Source organism: Pseudoliparis swirei, chromosome 4 (genome assembly GCF_029220125.1).
Source record: "Pseudoliparis swirei isolate HS2019 ecotype Mariana Trench chromosome 4, NWPU_hadal_v1, whole genome shotgun sequence".
NCBI classification, from domain to species: Eukaryota; Metazoa; Chordata; class Actinopteri; order Perciformes; family Liparidae; genus Pseudoliparis; species Pseudoliparis swirei.
The window spans coordinates 4,909,205-4,924,639 of NC_079391.1; the positions used below are offsets into that span (position 1 = coordinate 4,909,205).

A 15,435-nucleotide genomic window follows, 5' to 3' on the forward strand; every position below is an offset into this window, starting at 1 on the left:
TTATTATATTTATTTATTTATTTTATTTATTTATTTTATTTTATTTTATTTTATTTATTTTATTTATTTTATTTATTTTATTTATTTATTTTATTAATTTTATTTTATTTATTAATTTTATTTATTTTATTTATTTTATTTATTTTATTTTTTTTATTTTTTTTATTTTTTTTAATTTTTTTATTTACCAGGTGAATCCCATTGAGATTAAAACTCTTTTTGAGAGAAACACAGAGTTACAAACAAAACACAGAACGAGAGTTAAAAGAAACTAAAAGTTAAGAGACGGAGACATAACTGAGTTAATTTAATAAACATTGACATGTTTGAGAACCCGTCTCCATTTATCTCATTTAAAAAAACATGTTTCACATTCCGTTGTGTTGTTGAGCATCAGGAAGCAGAGAAGACTCTCCGGGCGGCTGGGAGCCTGATTAGTGAAGGAGTACCGTGACAGCGCCCCCTGGTGGCCAAAGCATGAATCAACCATTTATAGTCTGATGATTAATAATCATTCATATTTATGGAGGAGTTTAAAGTTCACAAAAGCAGAATTTAATATGAAGAAATGATTTGGTTTTAACAATATGAGGAAAAGGAAATGATCTAATTTCAACTTCCTTTCTCTAATTCTCCTCATTTCTCCTCTTCCTCCTCCTCCTCTTCCAACTCCTCCTCCTTCTCTTCCTCCTTCTCCTCTTCCTCCTCTCCTCTCGCTCCTCCTTTCCTCTTCCATCTCCTCTTCTTCTTCCTCCGCTCCTCTTCCACCTCCTCCTTCTCTTCTTCCTCTTCCTCCTCTTCTCTTCTTCCACCTCCTCCTCTTCCACCTCCTCTTCTTCCCCCTCCTCTTCCTCCTCCACCACCAGGCCGGCTGCTCTTCGCGGGCCACAACGACTACACCATCAACGCGTGGGACACTTTGAAGGGAACTCGCGTCTCCGTCCTGTTCGGTCATGAGAACCGGGTCAGCCGGGTCCGAGTGTCGCCCGACGGCACGGCGCTCTGCTCGGCCTCCTGGGACAGCACCCTGCGGGTGAGCCGGGGTCTCCCCCCCTCCCCCCCCCCCTCACCCTTTAACGTGAACTTTGAAAGGCTTATTACAGCCCTGTGCAGTCTGTGTGATTGGATCATGTTGATCTTGATCAATAAGTACGGTGTGAGAGTCAAGTGTACATTCATTTACTCTTATTCTATTTTTTTTTTACACTCAAAGAAAATGGTCGTTGTATTTTAGGTTGTTTGCCTCGTATTTTGTGTGTGAAGAAATCCCGTTTTCATATTTTAACCCGTATGATTCTTTTCGCTTTCCTCATGCAGATTTGGTCCTAGAGCCGATGTCACGGTTGTGATCTGAAAGCGTCACCGCTGCAGGAGTGTGTGCAAAAACAAACCTCCAGTGTGACTTAGAATATTCATTATAACTTGTCTCCTCTGATTGAGAAGGTTTCGTCAATTCATAGCTGTTGTGTGAGCATTCCTTGAAGCTAGAGTCGAGTTTGGATTCCTAAAATGTGTTATTGTTAGCCTGATGACCTGGTTGTATGAATATGTAACTATTTATGCTGATGTAGAAGGAAAGAATTGTGAGCTTGAACGCACACAATACATATATATATATATACTTTAAAATATATATAAAAATATATATATGTATATATATATTTAGATATATAAATATTTATATATATATATATATTGTATGTATATATATATATATTTTATATATATATATATATATATATATTATATAAACATATATTTAAAATATATGTATTTATAATGGTTTTTATGGTATTTATTAATATATATATAAATGTATATATTTATATATATGTATATATATTTTATATATATATATTATATATATATATTTTATATAAACATATATATTTAAAATATATGTATTTATATAATATATACATATATATATATATATATGATTTTATATATATTTATATGATTGTATATATATTTATAATATATACAGGACTGTCTCAGAAAATTAGAATATTGTGATAAAGTTCTTTATTTTCTGTAATGCAATTAGAATATTAAATATTAAAAGAATAAAAGGCTTGCAATATTTCAGTTGATTTGTAATGAATCCAGAATGCATGACATTTTGTTTTTTTTTGCATTACAAAGAAAAAATAAACTTTATCTCACAATAATCTTCTTTCTGAGATATATATTAAAAACAATTCAAACAAATTCACAAAATGTAATTTTGTTGTTTTTAATATATTCGTAAGTGTCAACAGCTTAGATACATTATTTAAAAAATAAAAGAGATTTTAATTATCATTGTGTTGTTTGTATCTTTGATATCTTAGTTCTGGTAACCTCACTGGAGTCAAATAGATTAAAGTGAACCGACATTTGTATGCGTTTACACAATATAAATGGATGATTGGATAATTATTATTATTGTGCCACACGAGGTTGATCTAGATTCAATCCCATTGGAGAAGTGTAACCACCCTGAGATATGGTCTTGTGTTATTGTCATAGACTATTCTGTATGTTTGTTTTTTAAGACGATATTCTTCGAAAGACAAGTCATGAAAAAAACTTTATCCTGATTTTATCAATTTAAAAAAAGACTCGAGGGAAACTGGAGCGTACTGACGAACACTGCGGTTGCATTTGTTTGCCACCAGGGGGCGTTGCACTTCAACACAATTGCACCAGAAATACCTGGCTGTCTTTTTTCTTTTTTTTAATATACTTTTTATACAGAAATATAACATTCAAAAGTAAGAATGCATAATAATAATAAAACATAAAATAAATAAAAATAAAGTAAAAATTAACCAAGCATCCATAAGGAAACACAAAAATAAAAAAATGTTAAATCAGAAAAATAATTATAAATATTTGTAATTTTTTCATTTGCCTCATTTACATATCCTGAGAGAACACTTTAATTTATAACTTCAAAAAAAATACGGGTGCACAATTGTGGAAGACTCAAGTTGTTGAGACATGTGTGTCTGTGTGTGTGTGTGTGTGTGTGTGTGTGTGTGTGTGTGTGTGTGTGTGTGTGTGTGTATATGTGTGCCTTCGTGACTGTTTATCCAAGTGTGTGTCTTCGACACCTTATTGATCAGATGATCTTCTTTCTTTTTTTTAACAAAGGTCAAAGTTCCCCCTCATCTCATAAAACATGTAATCTAGAAATGTGTAGGTTATAGCTTTATTAATTCCTTTTCTACATTTTTTATGACAAGTTCAAAGGTTTTTCTGTAAATCCCCCGAGGGAAACACCAACGTCGAGCCAGTGGTTGTTAAGAGAAGACAAGAAGATGGATGAGAGGACATAGGGAAGTACCCAAACACCAGCAGCTGCACCAAACCCTTCCCTTTAACTGCCATTCACTGGTTTACAACTCAAAGCATGTTTCACTTCCTCTTAAAGACCAATGAACTGTGTGTAGTTTACAAAAGAGTGATATCACAAACTGAGAGCCGGAGGAGTGAGACTGTTTTGGTGATGAATGAAAACCAAAAAACATATAATCACGAGCCCCGCTGTTATCTTTTCCAAAAGCAGAGGTGAAACCTGGATGAGACCTTTATTTGGTTTTAGATATATAGGTCAAATGATGATGGCATGAATTTACATTAACGGGTTGAGTGTGGAAGGATTTATTTAAGTTTAGCAACTAATATTGTTGTGATGCATCATCTGCAGGCATATCCTGAGAAGGGCTGCAACTAACTATTATTTTCGTCATTGTTTAATTTCCTTATTATTTTCAGGAGTAATACATGATTAGTTTGGTTTATAAAAAGCCATATATGTGACAAACTGCTGCAAATATACTGCTACCACATATACTGTTGTAGTGTGTCTTGTCCTGTACTGTTTATTATTGTTTTATGCTTATTATGGTCTTTAAAGGGACTACATATGCAAATTAGCTATATAGCTACAATCTGGTACAGTGCATCAAATTGTGGAATTTATGTTTGAACCCTTGTAAGTAAAGATAATCATAATAAAAAAAGAATAAAAAACATAAATACTCAATTTTTGAGGAGATAATTGATGTTGTTATTTGACTTATTTGTTTGTTTCGTTTTTCGGGCTGAAAAGATGACCTTCATTATTAATCGATTGTCAAAATATGTCTTTGATTCCTCCCTACAGGCTACTGCAATTGTGACTTATACTTATATTATAATGTATAAGTTGCATGCGCACTGCCACCTGACAGACACATGCAGAGAGACTCAACACTTTATATTCTTGATTAACGGACACACACTGTGGCAAATCAATTTATTTCAACACCTCACTTTTATTTGTTTTCTACATGATAAACGATTTAATTGGGTCTATTTTTCACGTTGCTGTGGGATACCCCCCACCCCCACACACACACACCCACCCCAAAAAACCGGTTACAAACGGGACTTTCTCGGGTATTTTTGCGGGCAGCGAGAGCGGATAAATAACCCGGAGGCGGAGTCAGCGAAGAAGCGACCTCAGCCGGCTGAAGGGAAGCGTCGAACGTATCGAGGATCTCCTTCCGCCGTCCGTGTGTGCAGGGAGCAGTCTGATATCGCTGGGAGGGTAAGCTTTTGTTCCTTCTACGCACGTTAAACGTTATTTTAACGAGGAATATTAAACCGAGGCTTTTTTCGTTTAGTACTAATAATGCTGATACTAGAACGGGCGTTTTAAACGCGCCGGTTCGCGGTCGAGCTGGCTCATCGTTCGCCCGTTTGCTTGCGTGAATGTGGTCCTTTGTGTCCTCCATTGCTCCGGTGACGGAACCAACGGTTAAGTGAGCGGAGAGAACAAGCCGGGCTTTGGCCCAACGGCAAGTTCACCGTTTATACACCGAAACACGACGACCAACGGCTCGCTGCTCTCGCGCTACAGTGAGCGCTTCTGTCCGTTTTAAGATAGTCCGTTTTTAAAACTAACGGCTCTGAGCATCACCGGCAGGAAGCGAGAGCTGCGGTTCACACGAGAGCTCTGACGCTCGTGACGCTCGCGCTAGCGGCGCCGTTAGCTGCCCGGTTCCCTTTAAACACGTCGCTAATTTACCACCGGAATTACACGTTTACACCTGGCTGAGGATATAACGTTACGTCTCGACGGACTGGACTCTAGATGCACTATTATTAACATTTCTCTCGTTTTTTTTTATGCCTTAAAAAAAAAAAAAAAAAAAAAAGACACGTGGTAATTATGGTGGTAATTTAAGGATGACGTCACTGCCAACTGCACTAAGCAGAGCTCATGGGAAACGTAACGTTAGGCAAACAAGAATCAACTGATTGTTTATGTAGTTTTTACATGTATAAAATGCAAAACTGTCTTCAAATATGCCCAACATTTTTTTATATAGGATTTTTCAAACCCTGCTTGTTTAATTAAATTTAATATTTCACCGTGGGCTTAAAAAATCATGCTAATTTTCACAGTTATCAGAAGTTGTATAGACTAACAAATATGTATGTGTTTGGCAGATATATTTCTAATGTGTTTCAGTGTTGAATCGGTTACTGCTCGTTAAAAACCGTATTTGTGGTTTTCAGGAGCAGAACGGTGACTCTCATGGTTTATACAATTAATTGAACTGTGCCTTTTTTGTTCTCTCTTTCTTTCCTCATAAGAAAATGTCGTGCGGGCTGTGGAAAGAGACCTTGGCTCTGGCAGAGGACTACCTGTACCTGTGCTGCACAAGCCCACGGCCGGCCCCTCCGCCTCCCAGCGAGTCAGCCGCTGCCATGAGGCGCCTGGCCCAGGACATGGAGGCGCAGCACCAGGCCCGCTTCCACGCCCTCGCTCAGACCTTCCTGAGGCAGTGCGGGCCGGACCCCTGCTCCAGCCTCAGGAAGGTGATCGAGGAGCTGGTGGGAGACGGACGCTTGAACTGGGGGAGGGTCGTTTCCCTTTTCACCTTCACCGGGGTGCTGGCCAGGCAGCTGCTGGAGCAGAGGGCCGCCAAGCTGGGGCTGGACCCCGGGCAGGAGCTGGACCTGGAGTCCGGAAGCTGCAGGGGGCTGGCGGAGACCATCGCCGACTACCTGGGAGAGGAGAAGAAAGACTGGCTGCTGGAGAATGATGGATGGGTAGGTTTAAAACCAACAACTGTGAGTCGAACGGTAGATAAGAGAAGCATTTTAATTGTTTCTGGGCTGGTGAGCCAGTTTAAACCGGGACTGTAAATACGTAAAAAAACAAACCATTTTAAACTTTTGCAGTTGGAAATCACCTAGTTTGATGGCATCGTGTTTTCTTCCTGCGTGGGCGTATTGTATTCAGATCGGTGTGTAAACGTGGCTTTAAAAAGAGAGTCTGGCTTCGTTCAGACGCAGCCTCTTTTCCTTTAGTGTTTGCCGATGAGCCCAGAGCTCTGGTGATATGTGGAGGAGCAATGAGCCGCAGCGCTGCTCATTTACAGCCACGATCAAACAGCGTGGGGCTTTATAACATTAGAGTTTTGTATCGGTTAAACAAAAGCTGTGTCGTCAGGGCAAACCGGACCATAAACGAGTTTAATCACCGACGATCAAAAGGGCAAAGGTCATTTTTAAACCTGCTCGTTGTGGTTAAACTGGGGAAAAACTTTACCAGAAGGTTATGAATGACTTTATGTAGATGAATCCTAAAAAAAACCCCAACACAACTGAAGTTGAATGTCTGCTTTTGTGAATGGGTTTGCCCCTGGCCCCCCTCACACACACACACACACACACACACACACACACACACACACACACACACACACCCCTCCTTTCTTTAGCTGGCAGCTGGTTTCAACAGACACTAACCTGCTCAGCCAGATGGACTTTGTATTAACAGTCAAAGCTTCTGTGTGTGTGTGTGTGTTGAATTTTGGCAATGGTCATATTGAAAGTTGGCGTGGCACGACTAGAAAAAACAAGCAGCTGCAGAGCAGCAAACACCTGGAGGCGAGAGCAGGTGCACTCGTGTGTGTGTGACATGAAATGAATCTGACTTATCTAGTTTTTCATTTTCTTGCCAATGGAGCAGTAATTTATGAGTATTACCACATTTAAATAGTTTCTAGACAACTGGCATGTTTTCCACTGACTTGTCCTCTGCGCTGTCAGGGCAGCGGCACCCTGGGGTGCAAATGTCTGCGTTCGTGGAGAAACCCGGAGCAGTCGGTGACACTTCTTCCCAAACGTATTGTCTAATTGCCGCCAGCTGTCAGCGAAGCCCGTTAGCTGGAGGACACGTTGGCAGCCGAGACTTTATCTCTTTTTTTGTTTTGGGAAAAACTTGCAGCATATGCAAAAAATATTCCACCTTGCTTGAAGTTTCGCAACATTTATTTATTTATTTTGTTCTCACAGGAGGGGTTCTGCACGTTCTCCCGCAGCGCCAGAGAAGTGGGCCAGGACTCGTCCATGAAGACGGCGCTGTTTGCTGCTGCTGGCGTCGGCCTCGCCGGGCTCACCTTCCTCCTGGTGCGCTAGACCCTGAAACCAATCAGGCCCCGCCCCCAGACCCCCCCCCCCCAAATCCAATCCATGTTCAGCACAAATAAGTAGACATTTAAATTCTTACATCAATGCTGCAAAAAGCTGGCGTTTTATCCGTAGTGAATTCAGGGTTGTAGCTCAAGTCATCAACTGAATGTTTACACACACACACACACGGTAATACTGGCATTTTGTCACTCATTCCTTGAGATTGTAAAACTCGATTTCAATGCCTTCGATACTTTTGCATATCAGACGGTTGAATTTCAAGAAGCTCTGAGGCTCTTTTTGTAGTTTTCAGCTCTGCAGCTTAAAAGATACAAGTTTTTTTTTTTTTTCCCCCCACAGCTTTTGATTTTCAAAATTGTAATTTTTTTTATATTCATGTTTTCCTGAGTTGTGTATGTGGTATAGAGCCATCGTGTACAATGTATAAATTAATATATTATATTTATATGGAATGAAACTGTAAGCAGTGGCCCTTTATTCTAACTGATCCACGGCTGATTCGGTTATTTCATTGTTTTTTCGAGTCCGCCGCTCGCGTGAAGCTTCTGGTTCTCACGAGCCGGCGGCCGAGTCGGCGCTTACGACACGACGGTGCTACGAATATGTTGTGAAATGTTTCTCATCGAACCAAACGGGGACCAATCTGACGTCAAACACATTGCTATTAGAACAAACCGTTGCTATGGCACCCCCCTCCACAAATCCCTTTAAACATTATATTTTTACATTGTTTTGGTCTATTTATTTGTCACTGTTTTTATAATAAAAAAATGAAGAAGCAACTGTTCTTTTTTTGTGATGAGTGAAGTCTGCTTTCCTGTTTCAGGTGGAGTATAATATATTATTTTATATATATATTATACTTCTTGAGTTTGGGGTTTTAATGTTGACTCTACATTTAGGGAATTAGTTAAAGTTGATTTTGAAATAAATATATATTTGAAGGATCATATATATTGTGGTTGTTGTTACGACACTTTATCACAAATGAAGTATGTGTGTACCTGCCATGACACTGCAATGAGGTCATTGTGCTTTTATCCCTCCAACTTCTCATGTACAAACTAAGAGTCCAGGTGTTGGTCTTTTCATTCATTTGCAGCACTGAACTGTGTGTTTTCACACACACACACACCGTCTGCGAGGAAGAGAACCACAACATCTTCTGAAGTGTTTCCTGTTGATGGTTTTACTCCAGAGTGAAACCCAAACACACATCTTTACCTCTGAGTCGCGAGTGGATTATTCAGACAGCCGTCCTCTGGAAGTGATTTAAAACTTAATCTAGAGGGTTTTTAAAAAGCCAAAGTGTGTGCTTTTCATGGTTTCATTCCATTAAAGGATTGATATCTTCTCACCATCAACTAATCCCATGAAAAGACTTTAAACCAGCAGTTTGACCTCATTCACCCAAAGTGTGTCTAATCTGTCCTCCGAAAGCCTTTATTGTGATGGATATGGCACTATAGAGTTAATTTGTAGTCGGCCTCACACAAACCGTTCAAACGCCACATCTGTGGCAGAAAATAGTCCCCATGAAACACCAAGTCTGCACCTGCCTGAAGACATCGGATAAACACATCGCACACATGAGAACACGCGGTTATCCAAATCTTTTTTTACAAAAATATAAATAAATAAATTAATCCGTGACCCCTTTTTACAGATTGAGGTTTTCAGGAGGAAACAATAAGCGTTGAGGAACTCGGTGACCTCGGAGATGACCAACAACAACAACAACAGACAGCTGGTCCAGATGTTAAACAAAAGGACTGAGGAGACCCGGTCTCATAATCACTAGAAAAAAGAAAAAAAACCATTCTGAATTATCAAGTTTACAAATTCACAGACTAAACTGAAATTAATTGGAAAATACATTTTATATAATATTATATTTCAGAGGCAAATATTTCTTTTATTTAAGTAGAAACTATTGAGTTTCTACGTAAACATTTAAAAATCTTAATTGAGAGTAAAAAAATATATAAATCGGACATTACCGATTATGAAAGGCCACACATGCATACATCCCATATTTAATATGATTATATCGCGTCTGGTGGAAACAGGGGGACACGTGAGGGGGGACAGGAAGCCTGGTAATAAGTTCAATAAGAAGTGGGACGTCATTGATTTTTCAATATTTTTTATTATTATTGCACTTCAGAAAATTATGGTTCGTTGGAATTTATTACAAATGAGATAACAGCACTATACCAATACTACAAGTTGTTTAAAAAAAGCTTTAACAATATGCTCCAAGTCCAATTAAATATCACATATTTACCATTCATCATTGATTTATAGTTTATTTTATCTGGTTAAGTAACAAATGGCAGTAGTCTTTATTTTAAAAAAACATCTTCAGGTGATAGTCCGTGTATCTATTTGAAAAATTAAAGCTTATAAGCGAAGTATGCGTATAAAATATCTATATTGTGAGAAAAGAAGGAGTTTAGAAGTGATAGAAGGCAGACGTTGATATGATTTTACCCGTTTCCGTTCTTTATGCTAAGCTAACAAGCAGCAGCTTCATATTCCCCGTAGCAGCACACGCATGGTACCAATATTCTCATCGAGTAAATCGGAATCTGGAAAAAAATAGAAGCCTAAAGATTCCCCGAGTGCTGCAGTAGTGATTTTATATTTCTGAGTAAATAGCAGACGGACGAGGCGAGAGCCGTTCCTGCGGCGCCGGCCGGCTGAAAAGCTTCTGGACTTTCATCATGTGCACACCTCAGAACTTTTAGTGCGCACATTCATAATCAGAAGGTCGGATCAGCGCCCGGCTCCCCAGAGAACGGCCCTCGCCATCGCCGCGTCCCGGTCCGTATTCACAGTGAAGACGCAGAGAAGGTCTGACCTGCTCATGGCTTTTGATTTGGGTCCAAAATGACATTCAAATTCTATTTTTTTTAATGTTTGATTTTAATATTTTAATTCATATTAGCAGCTCTGGACCATGAGAAGAAACAAACCGTTGTTCTCGCAGTGTGAATACAAGACAACCTTTTAACCTCCGTTAGGTTTTACTTTTCTTAGCTTTGATCCTCTTCGTCACCTCCTCCACGATCTGCACACAACAAACAACAACATAAACATTTCACTTTTTGTTGAGCAAATGTGACTCAGGTCCAAACGGAAATATAAAAATAAACGATGGATGAATAAAAAATACACACATTCATATATATATATACATATATATAATGTATACATATATACATATACATACAGTATATATATATATATAAATTATATACATAAATAAATATATATTCATATATAAACACACATATACACACATATATATATACACACATATACGTATATATATATATACACATATACATATATACACATATAAATATCACATATTCATATACATATATACATAAAGTTGTTCAAAATATGTTTGAAACTTATTTTCTTCACTTATGTACTAAAAAACTAAAAGGTAATACTACAATTAAATGAGCCTCAGCTTGACATTAAATAACTTTTTTTGTTTAAATAAATTTAAATAAAATGTTGTCAAATTCCGATTCATATTCTATTCGTGCGTTTCCCATCGGTGACCAGAAAGAATGAACCGAGAGCCTTGAACCCGTCTTTCTGCATAGTCACAGAAGAGTTGCAGTCTGGCTCGTTATGACGTAATGCTTCTCTAAAGTATGTGGTGGAGGGGGCGGAGCCACAACAACAACAACATACAGGCCAGGTGGAAACTTTATTTTTTATTTTTTTACTCAATGCACAAAATATTTTGTATCTCGAGTAAAACGTTTACGCAAAATGTGACATGAACATTAAATGATCGATTCAGGTAAAAGTTTGTTTTAGAGCACCAAGATGGTTTTTTTTTAACAGCATCTCACTCACGTCAGCATCCTTAGGAAACTTCCCCTTCTTGAGCTTGGAGAAGATCAATTCGCCATCCACTGACACCTCAAAGCTCGCTGTGTGGGGTCACAAAGGGTCAGAGTCCATTCACCATAATAATAATAACAACAACAACAAGGCGTTATTATAACCAGGTTCATTTGAGCTATTCACTGCTACACCATAAACTGTCATACATGTCCATATATGATATATTCCGTTGACATAATTGTCATTTAACAAGTAACGGAAACAACCGTCTCTCGTAGTTAATTATCCATAATATTACTTTATTCATATCATATGAGGAGAAACCAAATAAAGAGCTTACATGACCGCCCGGTGGCTCCGGTCACCTGCTTCACACCAGGAACCTGCTGCAGCTGAGTAGCGAGCGCCAGGTAGCGCCCGGAGTAACCTCATCCTGAGCTGCAGCACACAAATTTAAAAAATTAGAACAAAAATTATACAAAAGGAACTTTCAAAACCGTCAAAGTCTACAGAACGTAAAGCAAATACAAGTTGGAAGAATTAATTTACATAAATGAATTTACATACATGAATTTACATATCTACGACACACACTTCTACATGGTTCTTGAGCGTCATCGGAAACCTCATTTTTATATAGTTAAACTAGAAAAAGAAGTCGTACAGTCGGATACGTGCAATACTACACCCCAACTTCCATGTACCAAATGAACATCTACATCCCAACTTTAGCGAGTTGATTGCAGCCCGTCCTTTTAACGACACGTAAATAAACTCACCAATATTCGATGGAGACGACCGTCGTCATGACGTCTGCGGTGGATCTGCTGTGGATCCTGAGGCGGTGCAGAGGAGGTGGAGCTGTGAACCTTCAGACTGAAGACGAGCGAATGCAAAGCAGTCGGGACGGCCGGCTCTCTTATAGAAGGCGTCCACGCCCAGCGGGAGGGGGAACCGGTCCGGCCGGTTTATGAATCATACCCGGCTACTGGCGCTGTTTACTAGAGTTAAAGCTTATTTCCTTCTCTCTCTGTCGCTCTCACACGGTAGGAAGCTACTTTAAAGTATTCCTTTCCGTCTCTTAATACTTAATAAAAGATATTAAGCACAAAGCAAAAGAGACAAAAGTCAGAACTCTTTCAGTGCAAAAACTAAATTGCAAACAAAAAGGTAATATGCCGAGTCATGCTCTGTGACTGGCTGATCAGGGTTCATGTCCTTGTTGAACAATAGATTTCCATGAACAAACATGTTTGTGATATCTGTGTATACATGAGTATTTACCTTAAAGGACGCAAATGAATGGGAGACAATAGTTTGATTGAAAAGAATAAATATTTATATAAATGTTTATTCTTTTTTTTTAAACTGCGTGAATGAAAATATGAATATAACACTTTTCCATGACTAAACCAAATTTATATGACTTTTCCATGACTTTAAACCAAATTTCCATGACCAAACATTTTGTGAAATCTCCGTGTATACATGAGTATATACCTTAACTGACGCAAATGAATGAGAGACAATAGTTTGATTAAAAAGAAGAAATATTTATATAAATATTTATTCTTTTAAAATCAAAGTGCGTGAATGAAAATATGAATATAACACTTTTCCATGACTTTATCCCTCCTGTTACCTTAACATTTACTAACATATTTTACCCTCGGGGTCAATTTGACCCCAGCAATTAAAACCTCCAGAAAATTATTAGAATTTATATTGTTTCCCAAGTTTAAGTGTGAGGTACTTTATGTTTGTTTGTTGACTACCTAAATTGCCCTTTAAATATATAAAAAAGTTGATATTTCTTGTGTGTTTGACAGTGAAAAACAGCCTGGGGTCAAATTGACCCCAAAGAACACCGACGTAAACATTGAATGGGGTCAAATTGACCCGAAAGGTAACAGGAGTTAAACCAAATTTCCATGACCAAACATTTTTTTTAATCTCTGTGTATACATGAGTATTAAAAATATTAAATATTTATATACGTTTATTCTTTTAAATTAAACTGTGTGCATGAAAATATGAATATAACACATTTCCATGACTTTAAACCAAATTTCCATGACCAAACATTTTGTGAAACCTCCGTGTATACGCGAGTATATATATACCTTAAATGACGCAAATGAATGAGAGAATAGTTTGATTAAAAAGAATAAATATTTATATAAATGTTTATTCTTTTAGAATCAAGCTCTGTAAATGAACATATGAATATAAAAACATTTCCATGACTTTAAACCAAATTTCCATAACTAAACATTTTGTGAAATCTCCGTGTATACATGAGTATACAGACACAAGTGAATGAGACAATAGTTTGATTGAAAAGAATAGATATTTAGATAAATGTTTATTATTTGAAATCAAACTCTGTAAATGAACATATGCATATAACAGCATTTCTAGGACTTTTCCAAATCTTTTGGGATTGAATTTATTTTAAGGACTTTTCCAGGCCTGGAAATAACCATTTTAAAATTCCATGATTTTCCAGGTTTTCCATGACCATACGAACCCTGTGTAACGGGTGTGATTCGTCTTCCTGCTGCAGCTCAGAAAGGAAACACAAAAGAAAAGAAAAGTTTGTGCAGTATGAAGATGAACTTAAACAATGAGGCCCTGTCCTTAAAGAAGAAAGAGACGGTAACCATGACAACCGTCTCTATCTCGCAGGTGAGCAGAACAGAAGCCTTGTGTGAGGACTCAAATACCAGCAGCTGCTGTCCAGCTGAAGGACCCGAGACACCAGACTCTTTGTCTGCAGGCATGCGTACGGCCAACCATCGAGCAGCAGCCTCATCCACCTGTGAGGACATGCGGCTCAACGTTGTTTGAAATGTAAAAAAAATCTAAATTATCAGCGAAAATCCACGCTTGTGAAAAAGGTTTGCAAGTACAAAAAAAACATGAGTGATTTTTGTCGATACTTATATATACACATTTTTCAAATGCTAAAAATATGTGGCATTACCTTTTAGTTTCTTTTAACTCGTCTTTTTCTGGGTTTTTGTTTGTAAATATTTGTTTCAATGTTTTTTGTTTGTAACCATTTGTTTATGTTTGTAACTATTTGTTTCTTAGATATTTTTGTTTGTAACTATGTGTTTCTTATATTTGTTTGTAACTATGTGTTTCTGTTTTTTTGTTTGTAACAATGTTGTTAACTGTTTTGCACTTTATCACTTGTATTATCATTATTATTATTAGCACTTTATGTCAGACAAGAGACAAACATACTTTCGATCTTCTGTATGTTCCAAAGGAAAATTGACAACAAAGATAACTTTGACAAAGTTTCTAAAGCTTTTTATTTTATTTACATTTTTATTTGTTTAAAATGATGTCCAGTACAAAATGTATACAGTAATACCCTTAAGTCTGTCAGTTCCCCTGAATAAAATATTTTACTCTGTTCAGCTCATGCCAGATAACAGTATCTATAAGATACACGAGATTGTAATTTTGCTCATACAATAGTTGATGACAAAGATGTATAGCAATAGTACCTTTGTAACAATAAAAATGATCAGCAATATTTTTGGTGGACACACTTTCAATACAATAAAACTACATACATCGTTCTGTAAAAGTTGCATTGCAATCTGCCCATAATTCACAAGATTTATTTTCAAATTCATGTTTATGTGTTAACTAAAAGATAAAAGGTTGTGAAACGAGTCTTTCCATGATTATAAAAATGATCTGGTGACAATCTGCAGCGTGACTGAATCTCAGGAGGCCGTTATGTAACAGGTGAACTTTGATCGGCTCTTTTTAAACAAGGCAACGCAAACTTAGTAATAAATAAACCCTCAATGATACTGTACCTGTTGATATATATAGTTCATATATATACACACATATATACACACACAGACATATGTATATATGGATATACGTGTGTATATATACACACACACACATATATATGTATATAATGTATATATACACATATATACACACACAAACATATATATTTATAAATACACATATATATACGTATTTATATATATATATATAAATACACACATATATACACATATATAAACATACATATTTATATAAATA

At 37.2% G+C, this 15,435-nt stretch overlaps 2 protein-coding genes and 1 long non-coding RNA gene across 5 annotated transcripts in view; 2 read left to right on the top strand and 1 right to left on the bottom strand.

The window, feature by feature from the left end:
* The window catches only part of gnb5b (guanine nucleotide binding protein (G protein), beta 5b), a 9,670-nt gene extending 7,990 nt beyond the window's left edge, over nucleotides 1-1,680 (top strand). For 2 of the 3 annotated variants that reach the window (XM_056413560.1, XM_056413559.1), the window contains exons 12-13: nucleotides 867-1,033; nucleotides 1,318-1,680. In XM_056413560.1, coding sequence (XP_056269535.1) covers nucleotides 867-1,033; nucleotides 1,318-1,329 — 179 coding nt within the window. In that variant the 3' untranslated portion in view covers nucleotides 1,330-1,680. The remainder of the gene's footprint in view (nucleotides 1-866; nucleotides 1,034-1,317) is intronic. The other variant, XM_056413558.1, reaches the window with a different exon arrangement.
* A 2,821-nt stretch (nucleotides 1,681-4,501) lies between these two features.
* Nucleotides 4,502-8,266, top strand: bcl2l10 (BCL2 like 10). Its single transcript, XM_056412707.1, has 3 exons — nucleotides 4,502-4,579; nucleotides 5,632-6,090; nucleotides 7,342-8,266. The coding sequence occupies exons 2-3, from the start codon at nucleotides 5,635-5,637 to the stop codon at nucleotides 7,462-7,464; spliced, it is 579 nt and encodes a 192-aa protein (XP_056268682.1). The 5' UTR covers nucleotides 4,502-4,579; nucleotides 5,632-5,634; the 3' UTR covers nucleotides 7,465-8,266.
* Nucleotides 8,267-9,608: 1,342 nt separating this feature from the next.
* LOC130192873 (uncharacterized) lies at nucleotides 9,609-12,239 on the bottom strand. The gene is made up of 4 exons (XR_008831467.1): nucleotides 12,132-12,239; nucleotides 11,693-11,790; nucleotides 11,362-11,438; nucleotides 9,609-10,552 (listed from the first exon to the last, which is right to left on the bottom strand). It is a non-coding gene; the product is annotated as an uncharacterized LOC130192873 (long non-coding RNA).
* Between the last annotated feature and the right edge of the window lie 3,196 nt (nucleotides 12,240-15,435).